Source organism: Erinaceus europaeus, chromosome 4 (assembly GCF_950295315.1).
Source record: "Erinaceus europaeus chromosome 4, mEriEur2.1, whole genome shotgun sequence".
Classification (NCBI taxonomy): domain Eukaryota; kingdom Metazoa; phylum Chordata; class Mammalia; order Eulipotyphla; family Erinaceidae; genus Erinaceus; species Erinaceus europaeus.
In genome coordinates this window covers 105,856,535-105,876,539 of record NC_080165.1, presented here as the reverse complement: position 1 = coordinate 105,876,539, position 20,005 = coordinate 105,856,535, and the positions used below count along the sequence as shown (strand labels likewise).

The 20,005-nt window shown below is 40.1% G+C and overlaps 1 protein-coding gene across 9 annotated transcripts in view; it reads right to left on the bottom strand.

The window, feature by feature from the left end:
* ERC1 (ELKS/RAB6-interacting/CAST family member 1) overlaps window positions 1–20,005 on the bottom strand; it is a 450,240-nt gene that overhangs the window by 375,233 nt on the left and 55,002 nt on the right. For 7 of the 9 annotated variants that reach the window (XM_060190339.1, XM_060190341.1, XM_060190340.1 and 4 more), the window contains exon 2: window positions 14,558–15,379. The exons of 1 other annotated variant lie outside the window; for it this stretch is intronic. In XM_060190339.1, coding sequence (XP_060046322.1) covers window positions 14,558–15,226 — 669 coding nt within the window. In that variant the 5' untranslated portion in view covers window positions 15,227–15,379. Of the gene's footprint in view, window positions 1–14,557; window positions 15,380–20,005 lie in introns of those variants that run through there. One more of the 9 variants, XM_060190347.1, reaches the window with a different exon arrangement.

Sequence of the window (20,005 nt, the reverse complement as noted above, 5' to 3'; positions counted from 1 at the left end):
AAAAGGGGGAAAAGTCTTCACTGCCTTGTGAAGGTTAAGTCTTCTTCACACACAACACAGTTTAAATTATATGTGGAAAGTTCTGGGACCAGCTAGCCAGTTGGTCTATTTTCTTCACAGGAAGAAAATAGAGCAATGAAAATAAAATTCCAGTAATATTACATTCCCCTGGGGAAAGCACTCTATAATTTATGAGTGAGTCACAGTGGAAATGAAACTGTTAAATAATGGGTAAGCTTGTAACTAAAAAAAAAAAAAAAAACCTGAAAACTAATTAACCTACTCAAAGTTTCTGGTAACTCCTTCAGGAATATTAAAGCTACACTGAAAATGATTAGTTATTCAAATTAAATTAATCCATTGTGAGCCATTTTCTAGAAAAATTAGATTGGTCTCATGCATATGTAAGGTATATTTCACACTTCAAAATAATATATTATTACTTGTATTTATGAATATTACTTCATTCTAATTCAATTAACATTTATTATATTACATTCCAACTATGTCTGGCAAATACACACACACACACACACACACACAGTTTTTCCCTTAATTTCATTTAACTACTACAGAGACAATAAAAGCATTTGACAACTGGTGAAACTAACATGAAGGTTTTTGCCCCTTATACAGAAGAATTGGATTTGTGTTTCCTTAAAAAGGAACACTAATAATCAAGTATTTCTCAATCCTAACTTGGGTAGGAAAATTTGTCTTCAGTTTGGATGTAATAATCAAGGTAAAGAGACGCTCTGTTATTCCATTAGGATAACAGACAAAAACAAAGTAAGATAATTTGATAAGAAAGTATTTCTATAGATGACCTTGTCCAACTCTCTGGGTTTTACATGTAAGAATACTAACTACAAAAAAAGACCAAATAATATTCCATGACTACATACCTAGCTACTGATCAGCAAAGCTAAGATCAAAATGAGAATTTAAATTTCATTTTAGGAGTCAAGTGGTACTATACCTGGTAGAACACACATGTGTTATGAACATGTTACAATGACCAAGGAAGGACTCAGGTCCAAGCCCCAGTTTCCACCTGCAGGAGGAAATTCCATGAGTGCTAAAGCAATGCTGTAGGTCTCTCTTCCTCACCTGTTCTCTTTCTTCTCCTTCTCCCTCCCTTCCCCCTCCATTTCCTCCTCTCTTTTTCCATTTGTCAGAAAACAAAGATAAAGGCTACCAGGAACAGTGAAGTTGTACAGGCACAAAGCCCCAGCAATAACCCAGGTGGGTGGGTGGGGGTATATCATTTTTTTTAAAAAGTCAGTGCCAGGTTGACAAGACAGCTCACTTGAAAGGGTAGCCTACAACTGTGCCATTCATTCAGTCTGTCCAAACCTAGCTCCCACTGCACTAAGGAAGGTTTGGTGCTATGGTGTCTCTCCCTCTGTCTTTCTGTCTGTGAATCTGAAAATGTCCAACCAAAGCAGTGAAGTCCTCGCACAAAACACACAGAAAGAGGGCCAGGTTCCATGATATTTTGCACATACAAGGCCCTGGATTTCATCCTTGGCACCATATTAAAGGGGAGGGGAGGCTGGGAGAGGGCTCATGGCTTACCATACATGAAGCCTTGGGTTCAAATACAGGCACCTATGTCTACCATAAATCTAGAAATAGCTTCTGCACATGTTATTCTAGCATCCAATGTTCCCACAACTCTCCAACAAGTAAGGACCAATGTACTACATGTTGAGGTAAGTCTCTACCATGACAAAAATCAAGAAAAATTCAAGAACTAATTCACTACCATTTAAGTAGATTTTCTTTTAATTTGCTTCATCTTTTCAAACTGTTCTGTACCATAGGCAACATGTTTTCAAGGAACAATAAGAAATTTACTCCATGAAATTACGTAATAGGGAAGATTTGAAATAGTCACTAAAATATACAAAGTGAACCACTGCCCAACCCCCAGCCAAGAACATTTTCTGAATGTATTATTCCAATTTCTGAGAAGATTTTAAATCCTATATAACAATAGTTTTGTGGAGGGGGCAGGGTCTGAGTTCATACCACATTACAAAGAAAAAAGTGCAAGACACACCAGTGCATTTTAGCATAACAATGTATGGAAAATTCACTAAGGTTTTTGGATTCCACTTGGCAGGTAACCTTAGTAACGCAGCACATGGGAGTCCGGCAGTAGTGCTGCAGGTTAAGCAGGTGTGGTATGAAGCAAGGACCAGCGTAAGGATCCCAGTTTGAGCCCTGGCTCCCCATCGGCAGGGGGAGTCGCTTCACAGGCAGTGAAGCAGGTCTGCAGGTGTCTATCTTTCTCTCAACCCTCTGTCTTCCCCTCCTCTCTCCATTTCTCTCTGTCCTATCTAACAATGACATCAATAATAACAACAATAACTATAACAATAAAAAACAAGGGTAAGAAAAGGGGAAATAAATATTAAAAAATTACAACATAAATATAGATAGATAGATAGATAGATAGATAGATAGATAGATAGATAGATAGATAGATAAGGCAGCTCATGGATGGCACATCTGGTTGAGAGCACATGTTCCCATGTACAAGGACATGGTTTCAAGCATCCCCACCTGCAAGGAATAAGCTTCACAAGTGGTGAAGCAGCACTACAGATCTTTCTCTTCCTTTCCTCTTGATTTCTCTCTCTATCCAATAAATAATAATAATAATAATACAGATCAGCAGGTAGATTACATGCACGATAATGAGTAAGGCTATGGGTTCATTCCCAGGCACCATGGGGTGTGAGGTGATCATGCAGAGTGAAGCCATGCTTTGGTCTCGATCTTCTCCCTATGCCAGCTACCCTGTCTCTGCCTCCAAATTAAAGTATAGAAATTGGGCCTGAAAGTAATTCAGCAATATCATACATGCGGGATCCTGGATTCTTTCCCCAACAGTATACTTTTTTTGAGACTTTTTAAAATTTTTTTTTAATTTTTATTTTATTTTCCCTTTTGTTGCCCTTGCTTATCATTGTTGTTGTTACTATTGTTGTCGTTGCTGTTTGATAGGACAGAGAGAAATCGAGAGAGGTGGGGAAGACAGAGAGAGGATAGAAAGATAGGCACCTGCAGACCTACTTCACCACCTGTGAAGCGAACTCCCTACAGGTGGGTGGGTAGCCAGCGGTTCGAACCGGGATCCCTATGCCGGTCCTTGCGTCATGCACACTTAACCCGCTGAGCCACCACCCAGCTCCCAATAGTGTACTTTTTTTTTAATTATCTTTATTTATTTATTGGGTAGAGACAGCCAGAAATTGAGAGGAGATGGGGTGACAGAAAGGGAGGGAGACTGAGAGACACCTGCAGCACTGTTTCACCACTCACAAAGTATACCAGGGGCTCGAACCTGGGTCATTGTGCACTGTAATATGTGTGCTCAACCAGGTGCGCCACCACCCGGCCCCCAACAGTGTACTTTTTAAAGTACTGAATTGTAAACTTAAAATCAGAAGAAAGGTAGTTTCAATAAGCATTACTGTCAAACTAAGCTTCCAACTCCTGAAAGAAAAATAAATGTTTTTAGAGATGCAGAGGCAGTATATAAAATGAGAAAAATGCAGTTCATTAAACCCATTTCTAATTTTGTCCATAAGAGAAGGATAGAACATTTTCAATACAAAGCTAACCATTTCCTCACTGAAAGGAGGAATAATTCTTCAACAATTCTTTTTGACAAACTGACTCCTAAGTCATCATAAAGTATGTGATCTTCAATGAACTTGTTAATAAAAATAACTTCAGGTGTGGAACAACAACCCTTCAGCTTCATCACTTGGGTGAGACCTTTCCTTTCATAGCATTCTCTAATTCCATCCCAGGTGGTTCACTTCCTAACAAAGTCCCAAAACCTAGATACAGACCAGGTTCCAGGAGATAAGAGCATATGTTCACACGTATCCATAAACTAGGGCAAATATATACCTGAAAGCAGTAGTACACTAGAGTTTGCAATGAGTACCCCCCAACACTTCATCTTCACTATTCCAACCTTTGGGTCCATGATTGCTCAACAATTTGTTTGGCTTTGTATGTTAACTCTCTTTTCAGCCACCAGGTTCCAAATGCCATCAGGATGCCAGCCAGGCTTCCCTGGACTGAAGACCCCACTAACGAGTCCTGGAGCTCCGCTTTCCCAGAGACTCACCCTACTAGGGAAAGAGAGAGGCAGACTGGGAGTATGGATCGACCAGTCAACGCCCATGTTCAGCGGAGAAGCAATTACAGAAGCCAGACCTCCCACCTTATGCAACCCACAATGGCCCTGGGTCCATGCTCCCAGAGGGATAGAGAATGGGAAAGCCATTGTGGATGGGATGGGATATAGAGATTGGGTGGCGGGAATTGTGTGGAGTTGTACCCCCCATCCTATGATTTTGTTAATGTCTCCTTGCTTAAATAAATAAAAAAATAATAAAATAAAATAAAATGGGAATCGGGTAGTAGCGCAGCGGGTTAAGCACACATAGCGCAAAGCGCACGGATCAGCTTAAGGATCCAGGTTCAAGCCCTTGGCTCCCCACCTTCAGGGGAGTCACTTCACAGGCAGTGAAACAGGTCTGCAGGTGTCTTTTTCCACCCCTCTCTGTCTTCCCCTCCTCTCTACATTTCTCTCTGTCCTATCTAACAATGACAATATCAATACCAACAACAATAATAGCTACAACAATAAAACAAGAGCAGCAAAAGGGAAAATAAATATTTTTTAAAAGATAGAACTGAGCAGTGCTCTGGTAAAATAAATAAATACATAAATAAATAAATAAAATATATGTACAAGCTAAAGTTTGTCACAAGGATATAAATCATTAACCTTTGATAATGAACTGGGACTTACAGGAACTCAGAGAATCACTCAAGCTGTCTGTTGTCAAAGATAAAATGCCACAACAAAAACAAACAACAAAATATAAAAATCTCTGGGTAAGGGGAGTCAGGCGGTAGCACAGTGGGTTAAGCACCAGAGGTGCAAAGCACAAGGACTGGCATAAGATCATGGTTCGAGCCCCCAGCTCCCCACCAGCAGGGGAGTCGCTTCACAAGCAGTGAAGCAGATCTGCAGATGTCTTTCTTTCCCCGTCTTCCCCTCCTCTCTCCACTTCTCTCTGTCCTATCCAACAACAACGACATCATCAACAACAACAATAACTACTACAACTAAGGCAACAAAAGGGAATAAAAAATAAAATAAATCTCTGGATAAGAAAATACATACAGATATATACATAGCACCTAATAAGTTGTTGAAAAAGTAATGATGTATTTCTTTGTTTTTCAAAGGTCATTATTTATCTAAAGAACAAAGATCAATCAATTATATACTGCCCATTCTGTTTGATAACCTTTTTGCCATCTTACAGTGAGCTTCATAATTCTTTGTTCATAGAATGACCTGTCTTGTGCAGTCTAAAATATTCCTAGCTATTACCACAAATGTGAGCTCAGACTTACAGGGATGCAGACATTAAACAGGCTCCTGTACTGAATACAGACCCCAGATCAAATCAATGGGGTCAAATCAATGGGGTTTACAGTTAATATTTATATACTTTTCCCAGATCTAGGAGCTACTCTCTGCCCTAATCCAGCTTTCTAGTCCTATTTCCAACCCTGACACCATCTCCTCAGATAATACCTTTGGCCCACGTACGTGCATGTTAGCTGTCAGGCTCAGGCAAAAATTGGTAAAGTCATGGGCCCCTTGGAATATACCTAAAATAGACCTACTAACTTTTTCCAAAATAGAAACCACAAATTTCATCTGCTATATTCTTGCCTTTAGGTTACAGATTATTAAACAATTTGTTCTTCTTTATATCTTAATGCTTCTTCAGACACCAAGTTGGAGATGCCACCATGATGCTAACCTGACTCCCCCAGACATATGACTTCACCAGTGTATCCTGGAACCCCATCTCTCTGGAGCCCTGCCCCACTAGGGAAAGACAGAAACAGGCTGGGAGTATGGATCGATCTGCCAATGCCCATGTTCAGTGGAGAAGCAATTACAGAAACCAGAGCTTCCACCTTCTGTTCCCCATAATGATACATACTCCCAGATAAAGAATAGGATAAAGAATAGGAAAGCTTCCATTGGAAGGAATAGGATATAGAATTCTGGTGGTGGGAAATGTGTGGAGTTTTACCCCCTCTTAGTCTATGCTTTCTATTTTTTATTTAATAAATAAAATTAATTTAAAAAGAATGATCTGTCGTAGTGAAAAGCTAAACAAGGTGGCCTCATCTGAACAGAATGTTATAGCAGGCAAGGAATTCTGAAGGAAGTGAAACAATTGCGAGTCGGTGGGTGTGGCAACATATCCCATCCAAGCTCCAGTAATTTGTGACAGATGATCAATCAAACGTGAGTGTTTTCTTTTACTGTTGTGATGGAACGCAACTGCTTTATAATCAACAAGCTCTGATGTTTCAGGATGATGGTTCGTTCAAACTGTCCAACTGCCAACAGCACACATTCAAATTGATTGGCTAATTGGTAAGAGTTTAAAAAACACCTTTAAAATCCCACAACACTGTGAGCTTAACCTTCCTCTAATGAATGTCTGTTTTCTTTTTTATTATTATTAATGGATTTACTTATTTTTTTATGAAAAAATTTTATTTATAAAAAGGAAACATTGACAAAGCCTGCTTTAAATGTCATTTAAGGTGAATCATCAGGTCAGAACCAAGACCATTTGCACACACTGTTGTAAACAATCAACTTATCATCAGTTACCAGTTGCTTAATGAACATTATCAATAATCACAGATTATTGATCAATGAATGAGCTTCTTTGACTTCATGAGGAACCCAAAAATTGAGCTTGCTTACATATCCCAGCTTCTTCCAGCAGTAATGAACACTTGGATGGTAAATGTTCATGTTTCTGCACTCTCCCTTGTCATGTAAAGTGGGTTTGATTCAATCGAATGCCTTTGTTTTGTCATTGTCAATTTCAGTGAACAAGAAGCATGGTTGAACTGAAAATCACCAGTACAGAATTTTGTGAACCATCATTAGCACTGATGTTCACTGCCATAAATTTTACACAACTTTTCACAAGCTTAACTCTCATTCTTCCCTTTACGGAAGTAAAAACAATAAAAAATGACGAAAATTCAGTTTTGTCTTCCATCTTCAACTCAACCAAAACTCAACCAAATCATTCAATTTTTTTCTGAATGAAGCTAGAACTGCCACCTGTCAAATGACATAGTTATAACATAGATGCAAATGACTCTAGAATTCCAAAAATGAACTAGTTCCATCTGTAGCAAAAAATGCATTGTGAATTTTCCAACAACACAAGATGGCTTCTTTCTTCCTCTCCACTCCTTACTCCCACAAGAAATAGGTAGCTTGTGATACTAAATTAACAACATGAGTAAATTCTACAAAATTAATAAGCATACATGTAACTAATCCAAGTGCCTAGACCTACAGTCATTAGTCTCTTATTGCCAGGTGTTTAAGGAAAACTACTTGAATAATCATAACTAAACTCATCACTTCTTACACTAAACCTAATCCCACTTTCTATTTTACTTTTTTTTTTTCCAATGGCAGAAACATTTCCCTATCTCAGTACCATGGTTCAACAGGCTTTCTTGTGATCATAACCCATAACCAAATAGCTCTTTTAAAGACATTTTTAAAACATTTTAAAGACATTTAAAAGTGTTTTAAAGACATTTCACAGATGTAGACCTGAGTCCAGACTTCATCATTCATTTGCTTTCTCTGCCTTTCTTCAAATCACTCTGCTGATAGCAATAAAAGCTGCTCCAACAACCAGAGAAAGATCACTCAACAAAGTAAATGCTAACTACATAGAAGTTAGGCATATAATCCAAAAGAACAGATGCCAGATTTTAAAGTAAGAATTTAGATGATCTTAAAAGTGAAACAATAGCAGCCTCCTGAGAAAAAATAGCCTATTTAAGTTCAAATAATAGAGGCCAAGAGATGGTTTTGTGGGTGAAGCACACATGATGCTTTGGTGTGTCTGCCTGCCTGCCTGCCTCTCCACCCCGATCCCTAACCCCACATCCACCCCGCTCTCCCTCTTCCTCGCTCTATATACATATGGATTTCAAAGCTACAGTCTAAAAATAAATTCAAATAATAATGGTGTTTACCATGTGTCAAATTAGGCATAATCTAAAATTCTAAAAATAGTTACCATATAAAAACAGTGAAAACAAATGATAGCACAATAATTTGTACAGGGGTAAGTTTATCTTCTTGTATTACAAAGACTGACAATCTCTTGGTCCAAAAATAAATGAAGTCAAAATATCAGGGGCACAAGCTGTGGTTCAGTGGGCATAGCATATGCTTTACCAAGTTCAATCCTCAACATCACATGTAAGCACTATGGACAGCACCATAGGGGCAATGGTGCTTTGGAGTCTCTTCCTCTGGGGGGGGGCAGGGGAGAGAGAATATATTGGTGTTAATTGTGTATATAGGAGGTCCTGGGTTCATGCCCCAACACCACAGTTTCAAAAATAATTGAAAGAAAAATCCAAAATCAGTGGTCAGGCTGGAAGTTGAGAAGGAAGAACACAGGAATTCCATGGCTTCAAGCCCCACTACCACAAATGCCAGAGCTGCCCTGGTCTCTCTCTTTCCTCTTTTTCTCTCTCATAAAATAAATTCATTTAAAAAAAATTACACTTTCTTTTTTTATTTTTTAATTTCTTTATTGGGAAATTAATGTCTTACATTCAACAGTAAATACAATAGTTTGTACATACATAACATTTCCCAGTTTTCCATATAAGAATACAACCCCCACTAGGTCCTCTGTCATCCTTTTTGGACCTGTATTCTCCCCCACCCCACCCCCACCCCAGAGTCTTTTACTTTGGTGCAAAATGCCAATTCCAATTCAGGTTCTACTTGTGTTTTCTCTTCTGATCAAAAAAAAAAAAAAAATTACATTTTCAGTTCTATTCAACATACAGAAATATTACAAGACATAATAAAAAAATAAAACTATTTTATTTCAGTTGGAATCATATAAAAATATACACTATCCAAAGCCTTAGTTTTGCAATTCAACCAAGCTCACAGATGAATCTTTATTCATCAAACAAACACTAAAAGCTTCCTTATCCTCAATTTAAATATATATATTAGTGACAAAAGTAGTATGAGGACAAAAGCAATTATTTTTAAAACAATCTTCTAAAAGGATTTCATAATAATGAAGCATACATATATTAGTCTCAGCAAATGTGTTTTAACATTCTAGACTGAAATCTCTAGACTGAAATCTCTGTGGACCAATCAACATTTAGAATGCATCTGAATCCCCAGTCTCAAACTGAAATAGAGAAATTTGCTTAATTACTGTATATCCTATTAAACCAATCTTTCTAAAGTGGAAAGTGTCTGACCTTTGAGGGCTATGTAGGGTATAATAAATGCAGAGTTTAATTAGGGTCCAATGCTGTCTCACTATAATCTATTAATTAGCATCCTCAGTTATATCTATTAATTAGCATCCTCTATATCTCACTGCAGTGTTTCACTTTACTTTAAAATTGCACCCTTTGCTTTTTGGACCAAAGTTATACAATTTTAGAATTGTGTGGTAATTATAGTGGGTGCAGAATGATTGGACACCGGCACTGGTGTCTAATTAGGGCAAGGGGCGGAATCTAGATAAGGCAGTATTCATCCTTCCTCACAGCATATGGTTGTGTTTTTTTGGCATAGTAGTCCTATGGATTATTTCACTTCCATGGACTGAAATGCTGAATCCTCAACTACAGTTCTTTAAGAAAATTCAAATATCTGCCTCTGAATGTAGTATAGTGAGCACAGGGTACTGCCTGCTTTTTATGCATATGACTTCTAAAGTATAAGGATAACCAACTACCTGGATTATCTGAAAATAAAGAAACATACCAATATGATTTTTTTCTATCATAAAAATAAACATCTCATGGCTGTGGAGGTGATCAGCAGGTAAAACACAGGACTTACTTACATGTGTAAGGCCCCAGAGTTCAACCCCCAGCACAGTGTGCACTAGAGTAGGCTCTGGCCTCTACTATCCAACCCTCTTCTCTCTCATGAAAATAAATAAATAAAATAAACTGAAAAATACAGACTTGTCCAAGTTGTTTGGTAAGAGTAATACCTGCAGCAGCAGCAGAAAGAATTTGGAAGGTAGCAGCTGATTCAGTAATAAACTCTGTAACCCCAATTAAACTTCTACCAAAACCATTTTAGATTAGATACATACACATTATTGTCAATCAATTCTTGAGAAGCAGAACATTTTAAGGGAAATCATCATTCACACATAGTTTCTGTACTACATATATAATAAAAAGTTTGATCTCAGGCACCAGGACACAGAGTGCACATTTTACCATGCACAGGAACCCAGGTTAGAACCCTCAGTCCACCTTATCAAAGTCAGGACAAGAGACTGGCATATTTTAATGATAACTCTTTGGTCACTATCAGGCCACCCCATCAGCTGGGGTCCCATTTGGGGAGTCCTGAGATTCCCAAACAGACATGATGGGCCTAGATCTTGAATAGATCCCTCTCTCCATTGTTACTGGTCATCTCTATCAGGAACAACAAAACAGACCCCCCCTTTGTGGACCCCCATAGAAACTTACCCTCAATGTGGATCGACGGCAGTAGAGAATGTTCCGTCCTCTGAAGGGAGGATAGACAATATACTCTATGTTCCACCTGAGGAAGATGGGTCCTGATATTGGGGCAGCTTGGAACGTTCCTACTCATAACCACAGAATGTAAGCTCAGATCTAGAGAGATGCAGAGGTCACATAGGCTCCTAAGCTGAATATGAGCCCCAGATCAGATCAAATTGATGGGGTTTACAGTCAACAATATTTATACACCTTTCCCATATTTAGGAGCTACTTTCTTCCCTGATCCAGCTTTCTGGTCCTTTATTCAGCCATGACATCATCTCCCCAGACAATAACTTAGATCCACCTGCATATCAGATTTCAGGCTCAGGGGAGAAAAAAAAAAAAAACTAGTATACTCATGGGCTCTTTGGAATACAACTAAAGTAGGACTACTATCTACAAAACAGAGACACCCCTACTCTTCATATGAACTTTTCCAGCCTTTAGGTTCATGATTAGTCAACAATTTGTCTTTATATGTTAACACTTTTTTTCAGCCACCAGGTTCCAGATGTTAACATGCCAACCAGAATTCCCTGGGCAGATGACCCCACCAATATGTCCTAGACCCTGCTTCTCCAGAGCCCTTCCCCACTAGGGAAAGAGAGAGACAGGCTGGGAATATGGATCGACCTGCCAACGCCCATGTTCATTGGGGAAGCAATTACAGAAGCCAAACCTTCCACTTTCTGCACCCCATAATGACCCTGGGTCCATACTCCCAGAGGGATAAAGAACAGGAAAGCTATCAGGGGAGGGAAGGGGAGGCGGAGTTTTGGTAATGGGAATTGTGTGGAGCTGTACCCCTCTTATCCTATGGTTTTTGTATTTCCTTTTTAGAAATAAAAATTTTAGGGAGTTGGGCGGTAGAGCAGTGGGTTAAGCACAGGTGGCACAAAGAGCAAGGACCAGCGTAAGGATCCCAGTTCGAGCTTCTGGCTCCCCACCTGCGGGGGGGGGGGGGTCGCTTCACAGGTGGTGAAGCAGGTCTGCAGATGTCTTATCTTTCTCTCCCTCTCTCTGTCTTTCCCTCCTTTCTCGATTTCTCTCTGTCCTATCCAACAACAATAACAACATCAATAACAATAATAACTACAACAATAAAACAAGGGCAACAAAAGGGAATAAATAAACATTTTTTTAAAAACTCATCAACAGAAGTTGACTAAGAAGATCTGAAAGGGAAACTAAAAGCAGGACCTGACCAAATTGTAAGTAGGGCACCAAAGTAAAAACCCTGTGGTGAGGGGTAGACATGCAGCTTCCTGGGCCAGTGGGGGGTGGGAGTGGGTGGGAGGAATGGGTCACAGTCTTTTGGTGGTGGGAATGGTGTTTATGTACACTCCTAGCAAAATGTAGACATATAAATCACTAGTTAATTAATATGAGGGGGAAAATCAATTGTATGTCTCAAAAGTTTTTCAAAACACAAACTGAATCTTTTAATATATAGGCTGTGTATTTGATATGTGGACTCTCTCAAAAGCCTAGACCAAGTAGATCAGAAGCATCCAATAGCACAGCTATATACAGCTTATATCTATATAAGATACTGGGTACTGTATAGCAAACCATAACAAAAGGACTTTTCAAAGTTAACCCAATTACCAAATAATGTGATGATAACATTAACTATCAATTGTCTTTTTGAACCCTAAGACAGCAGGAACCTCACATCTCCACTATAGAGCCCCTACTTCCCCCAGTCCTGGAACCCTTGGATAGGGCCCACTTTCCCGTATGCCTCTCCCAATCCATATCAAATAATATTTCATCCGCTGATCACAACCTAACCAACGCAACGATTGCTACCTCAAAATGCTTCACTTCAGACTGTGTCCAGAGACTTCACGTGTGGAATGACAACCCTTCAGCTTCATTACTCAGGTAAGACCTTTCCTTTCATAGTATACTCTAATTTCATCTCAGGTGGTTCACTTTCTAACAAAGTCCCAAAACCTAGATATATACCAGTTTCTGTGAGAGAGAGCATATGTTCGCACATATCTATAAACTACTGCAAAATATATACCTGAAAGCAGAAGTACACTAGAGTTTGCAGTGAGTACCCCCCTAACACTTCCTCTCCATTATTCCAAGGTTTGGGTCCATGATTGCTCAACAATTTGTTTGGCTTCGTATGTTAACTCTCTTTTCAGTCACCAGGTTCCAGATGCCATCAGGATGCTGGCCAGGCTTCCCTGGATTGAAGACCCCACCAATGTGTCCTGGAGCTCAGCTTCCCCAGACACACACCCTACTAGGGAAAGAGAGAGGCAGACTAGGAGTATGAACCGACCAGTCAACGCCCATGTTCAGCGGGGAAGCAATTACAGAAGCCAGACCTTCTCCCTTCTGTAACCCATAATGACCCTGGGTCCATGCTCCCAGAGGGATGGAGAATGGGAACGCTATCAGGGGAGGAGGTGGGATATGGAGATTGGGTGGTGGGAATTGTGTGGAGTTGTACCCCTCCTACCCTATGGTTTTGTTAATTTATCCTTTCTTAAATAAAAAAAAAAAAAAAAACCTTCAGTCCACATGGGAGCAGCTACACAGAGAAAGCTTCAAGAGCTGTGGAGATGTGCTGTGGTATCTTCTTCTCTTTCTCTTTCTCTAAATAATATGATATATTAATGTTTAAGTGTCTTTGTACATATAAAAAATACCTCATTCAGGCAAAAGTGGGAAACTATATATTGAGTTTTTACTTAGTATATTCATTAGCTAACCTTTAATGATGCATACCTGAAACCTACATAACAGTATAATGAAACTTCATTTCAATAAATAAGAAACATTTTAAGTACCTCATAGCTAGACATCAATAATTTTGACACTTTTGACATTCATATGATCTTAATGTTATGCTTCACACTTAAGTTTGATTGTCTTAACAATTTCCAGAATCAATGTTTAAAAAAAAAGATTTATTGAGGGCAGCACTCAAGCAAATGCAGTGCCAGCCTCTGCATGTAACTCTACCACTAATCAAAACCACACCACTCTATGCCACTTAGTGCATATGGCAAAACTTTATTCTTAATTTCTCACAATAATTGAAAAAAAGGGGGCTTGTAAAAGAGCTTACCAGGTAGAACACATGGCTTGTCACATCTGTGACTCAGGTTTGAACACCCACACCACATAGGCGGGGTTATGGCACTGGAGGAAGCTCCATCACTGTAGTGTCTTTCCCTCTCCCCTCCCCGTGTATCTATCAGAATGAAAAAGCAAACCAAGGTGGTAAAATTGTGCATGTGTAAGGCCCTGATTCCATTAAAAATAATAATACATATTGAAAGAAAAGAGGAAAAGAAGTAAGAAAGGTGACCAAACAGAAACAACTAGAAAAGAATGAATGTACAGGCTCAAACCTGGGGAAGGGAGAGAAATAAAGGATAGAAAATACTAAAATAATGGGAGCCAGGCAGTGATGAATCAGGTCAAACACACATAATATTAAGCACAAGGACCCAAACAAGGATCCAGGTTCAAGTCCCTGGTCCTCCACTTGCGGGGGGGGGGGGCGGGGGGGGGAGCTTCATAAGCAGTGAAGCAGGTCTACAGATGTCTGTCTCTCTCCCACTCTATCTCCCTTCCTCTCTCAATCTCCTCTATCTCCCCTCTTTTCTCTGTCCTGTGTAATAAAAATAGAAAAAATGGCCATCAGGAGCAGTGGATTTGTTGTGCTGGCACCAAGCTACAGCAATAACCCTGGAAGCAAAAAAAGAAAACACTAAAATAATTAGGAAAAAGGAATCTAAGTAAACCGAGAAGGAAAAAAACCTAAGGGGAAAAGAAGGCTCATGTCATTTATATACACAAATTCAGTCAATAAAGATAAAAACATAAAACTAACCTGGTTCTCCTCCTGCACAACTCTATACTGCTCTTTCCAAATAGTGATTTTGGAAGCTTCATCTTTCCTCAGGGCTCGTTCTTTCTTGAGCTCCGGGCTCCAGAAGGTCTTGATGCTATTCATTGAAGAGCTCAATTTGCTCTCCTTGACTTCTACGTCCTTCCGTAAGAGATCATTTTCCCGTAGCACTTCCTTTAGCTGCGTCTGAAGATCCATGATTGTATTATCTCTTGCCTGACGAAGAGAGTGAGGTACAGTGGAGGCCATACTCACAGGAGGGAGGTGATGTTCTCCAAAAGCTATGGTGTCACTAGCTACTCCACTGCTAGCTATATTCGGGCTACTGCCCATAGCAGTCATCCGAACACCGTAAGGCAGACGTCCTCCAGAACGGCCCAGGGTCATGGTGCTCTTGGGTGCTTCTGCACCCACATTTTCATGGTCACTTAGGTACATGGGGCCAGAAGTGGCATAGGCAGCATTTAAGGACTGGATGTTCTCCATTGAAAGGGTCTTCCCACTGCCACCTGCAACAGAGCTTCCAGAACTCCCTCCTGTACTATTGGTTCGACGATGTCCCAAGCGAGGAGAACGGGGAAGCCTGGGAGACCGCCCAGGGCTCTGGCTGCTGGGTTCTACCTTCCCAACAGAGCGAGCACTCCCATACATGGTTGCAAGATGAACTAAGGTTCCAGGAAAAATATAAAGCAGAAAGCAAAATCCAGAACTCTGTGAGGTTTCCTATGGCTATTAAGTCTGCTTAAGGCAAATCCAAAATAACAGGTCTTCAGTTGTCCAGTTGTGAAGAAATTTCTTATATGTCTGTAATGAAAAGATCATAATCCTCCAGTTATAAACATTTCCCCTCTCAGAAACTATTAATTATCCCCTCTTGAAGAAAGACCTCATTTTCTATTATCTATTTAGTCATGCACTCAAAATCTGATTATAGCATAATTTATTTCAGATAATATTTAATATGCCTCACATTTCAAAACTGAAATCATACTTAGGCAAATGAAAAAAAGCAGGAGATATGCTTATCCGCTGTTTCTACTTTTGGGTTTCTGTTCATTAATCATTTTTCCTGCTTTATATCTTGCCATCTTTCAGCCACAAAGTTGCAGACGCTATCATCCTGACTTCCTTGAGCAGACGACTTCATCAATGTGTCCTGGAACCTCATCTCTCCAGAGCCCCATCCCACTATGGAAAGACAGATACAGGCAGCTGGGGGTATGGATCAACCTGCGAACAGTCCATGTTCAGTGGAGAAGCAATTACAGAAGCCAGAACTCCCGCCTTCTGAACCACAAAAAGAATTCTGATCCATACTCCAGTGGGGGAGAAATAATAGGGAAAGGTGACCAGAGGTCTCTGAACTCCAACTCCATCAGGACCCAGAGAGAGAAGACGATAAAGGGAGGGACATTCGGATATAGTAATAAGTGTGTATGCGACTTGGAAAGGAAGAGAAGATGGGACCAGAGAAAAAGAAATGAGCAAATATATACAAATATAGACAGATAGTAGTAGAAACCATAGTTAACCCATATCTGCAACCTTAAGAGAACTACTAAATCCCACTAAAGAGAGAATAATTATTCAGAACTCTGCTGGTGGATTTGTACCTGTTATCTTGTAATTCTGAAAATCAATATTAAATCATGAAAGAAAGGAAGGAAGGGGAGTCAGGCAGTAGTACAGCAGGTTAAGCGCACATAGCGCAAAGCGCAAGGATCGACCTAAGGATACCAGTTGGAGTCCCTGGCTCCCCACCTACAGGGAAGTTGCTTTACAAGTGGTGAAGCAGGTCTGCAGGTGTCTATCTTTCTCTCCCCCTCTCTATCTTCCCCTCCTCTCTCCATTTCTCTCTGTCCTATCCAACAATGGTGACAGCAAAACAACAATAACTACAACAATAAAACAAGGACAACAAAAGGGAATATATAAATTTTTTTTAAAAGGAAGGAGGGAAGGAGAAAGAAAGAAAGGAAGGAAGGAAGAAAAAAAGAGAGGAAGGAAGGAAGGTCATAAAGATTAGCAAGGAGGGACTGGGTGTGTGACTTAGTAGTAGAGTATATGCTACACTAGTACAAGACCCAAGGTTCTACATTATTACATATTACATAGGCAGCAGCCAAAGTGTGGAAACAACCCAAACATCCAACAACTGATGAATGGTTAAGAAATTTGTAATACACACACACACACACACACGAATACTACTCAGCTCTAAGAAATGATGAAATTTGCTTTTCTGTTATATCTTGGATAGAAGTTGAAGGAATCACATTAAGTGAGGTAGGCCAGAAGAAGGGTAACTTCACTCACATGTGGAACTTAAGAAATAAAGAAAGAGAAAATATAATGAGCATCCTCACTGCTGGTAGAGAAATCATTTGGTCTGAGGCCATAATGTTGTTCCCAGAGTCCTACACATCCATTAGTTCCCTATCCAATATTTTGTTAGCCCCCCTATCCCATATCTGTTGTGGTGGTAATTTCAAATATCCTTCATCTGTCTTTCCCTTTGAGTAGTGATTTCATGTTATGGCTGAATTATGATTTCCCCACCCTCCATCCCTCAAATAAAAGTTCACATGTTGAAGCCCTAAAATACCTCAGGATGAGTTTATTTGGAGGAAATGTTATTGAAAAGGTAACTAAGGTTAAAATAAAGTTTCAGGGGAGCAGGAGGTGAGTCATCTGGTAGTGTGCTCATGTTAGTTACAATGAGCAAGTTTCTGGGTTCAAATACCAACTCCCCTCCTGTGGAGGGAAGGGGGGAGTCTTCACAAGTGGTGAAGCAGGTCTGCAAGTATATCTGTCTGTCTCCCTCTCCACCTCCCCCTTCCCTCTCAATTTCTATTTCTATCCAAAATAAATCAGTCTCTCTCACTCTCTATCTCCCCCACCCCGTCTCTATCCAGTAATAAAAATAAATAAAAATCAAAATAATTTTTTAAAAAAGCAAATCATGTAAAATAAAGTCACTGGGGAGGACTCTAAGCTAGTGTGACTAGTACCTTAAACAGAATAGAAGGGAGTCGGGCGGTAGCGCAGTGGGTTAAGCGCACATGGCACGAAGTGCAAGGACCCGTGTAAGGATCCCAGTTTGAGCCCCCGGCTCCCCACCTGCAAGGGAGTCACTTCACAGGTGGTGAAGCAGGTATGCAGGTGTCTATCTTTCTCTCCCCCCTGTCTTCCCCTCCTCTCTCCATTTCTTTCTGTCCTATCTAACAATGACATCAATAACTACAACAACAATTAAAAAAACAAGGGCAACAAGAGGAAAAATAAATATGTAAAAAAAGAGAGAGAGAGAGAACAGAAGGCAAACCCACAGAGAGAAGGTCATGTAAAGACACCTGGGGTAGTCCTTGCACAGCCAGGAGAGGCCTGAAACCACCCCTACTGAGACCCTGATGCTGGACTTCCAGTCTCAAGAACTGAGAGCATTAATCCTGTCATTTAAATCACATCAGGTCTGTGATACTCTTTTAAGCAGCCACAGCAAGCTCATGCACCTCACATCCTCCATCACGGAGAAACAGAGACCTAGTAGTGGGTCTGCATCACAGCTAAGGAGCACTGTGTTTAGGAAATCCAGTATCTTTTTTTTTATTTACGTATTTATTTTCCCTGTTGTTGCCCTTGTTTTTTTATTATTGTTATTGATGTCATCGTTGTTGCTGGATAGGACAGTGAGAAATGGAGAGAGGAGGGGAAGACAGAGAGGGGGAGAGAAAGATAGAGACCTGCAGACCTGCTTCACACCTGTGAAGCAATTCCCCTGCAGGTGGGGAGCCGGGGGCTTGAACCGAGATCCTTACGCCAGTCCTTGCAATTTGCGCCAGGAAATCCAGTATCTATAGTAAACAGAAAGAAAGCAAGCCTGCTCTTCTCCAATGGGAGGCATTACCTCATCCCTCTAGGTGGTTTGCTTCAAGCAAACTGTGAGAAATAGACCAGGCTAAGCGTTGTTAGGGGGCTTGCATTCCTGACATGCTAGGAATGACTCACTTATAAGGATAATAAGAATTTGTAGTATATTATGGTGTCTCTTTGATACTCTTCCCTTCAAAGGGGGAAGCAAAATTACTCTCATTTTGAATAAATGTCAGACTTATTTGCATGTGATTATGTATCACTTTCAAGATTTATCCATAAAAGACCTAGGGGCTTCTGTCTTCATCATTTTCTTGATCTCCTGCTCTGACAGGAATCTAGCAGTCATGTCAAAGATATTAAGCTACCAATAAAGTCACACAGTGAAGAAGTGAGGTCCCCCTGCCCCATCCCAGCAGTCCTGTGAGATAACATGGAAAAGAATGCTTCAACCCGTCAAGCTTTTAGATGACTGCACACTCAACTGACATCTTGGCTGCAACCTCATGAAATACCGAGCCAGAATCACCTAACTATACTCTTCATAAAAACTGTGAGTTAAGGGGGTGCATGGTGGTGTGCCCAGTTGAGCACACATTTACTACACACAAAGGCCAAGGTTCAAGGCCTGCAGGGGGAAGCTTCATGAATAATGAAGTAGGTCTGCATTTACCTCTTTCCTTTCTCTATGCATCCCCCCTCTCAATTTCTGTCTTCATAAAAATAAATAAATAAATGGAAAAATGACAACCAGAAGCAATAGATTCATAGTGCTGGCACATTGAGCCCCAGTAATAATGGGGGTTATGGGGAGAAAAAAGAAAAACTATGAGATAATTTTTTTAATAGCTCCCAGGAATGAACCCAGGATCTCTGAGCAGCCTCTTTGACTCAATACTTAATACTTTTTTAAAAAAAAAGAGAGAAGAGACACCACAGCACTAAAATGTCCATAGAGTTCCCTGGTGTTATCCACTGTACTTTTACAAGGTGTCAGGCCTTGAACCCAGGGCATCCCACATAACAATGCATGCATTCTACCAAGTGAAGTATACTTTAATCCTGAGGAAACATTTTATACAAGAGAGAATGAATACAGCTATATTTCCTAAAGCTCTTGTTTCAAGTGTGCATATATATATATAATAGGTGCATACTGAGTCACAGTTTATTGTTTCTTTTTGTAGGTTTTAGACAATTTTGAACAGAGTGATTCTAATACAATTCTTTCTCCAATTAGGTCAGAAATGCCAGGAGCCATTTCTCTGCTTGATAGATGATAAGCTTTGAAACTATGGAAGCCCTCGAGACAAGTTTCATTTCCCCTGGGCAGGCCATTTTCCCCTCAGGTAGACCATTTACCAGAAACAGTGACACAACACATAGTTGTGGTAGCAAACGTGATTTCATCTATTGTATGTTGCAAGGAACATTCCCCCTTTGAAGATTGCTCCCCCTCCTCCTCCTCCAGCACTTTCCCCCTCCTTCCCCAAAGCCTTATAATGCCTGTGTTCACAATAAAATTTACAGCTTGATCAGAAACTTGACTTGCTGTCA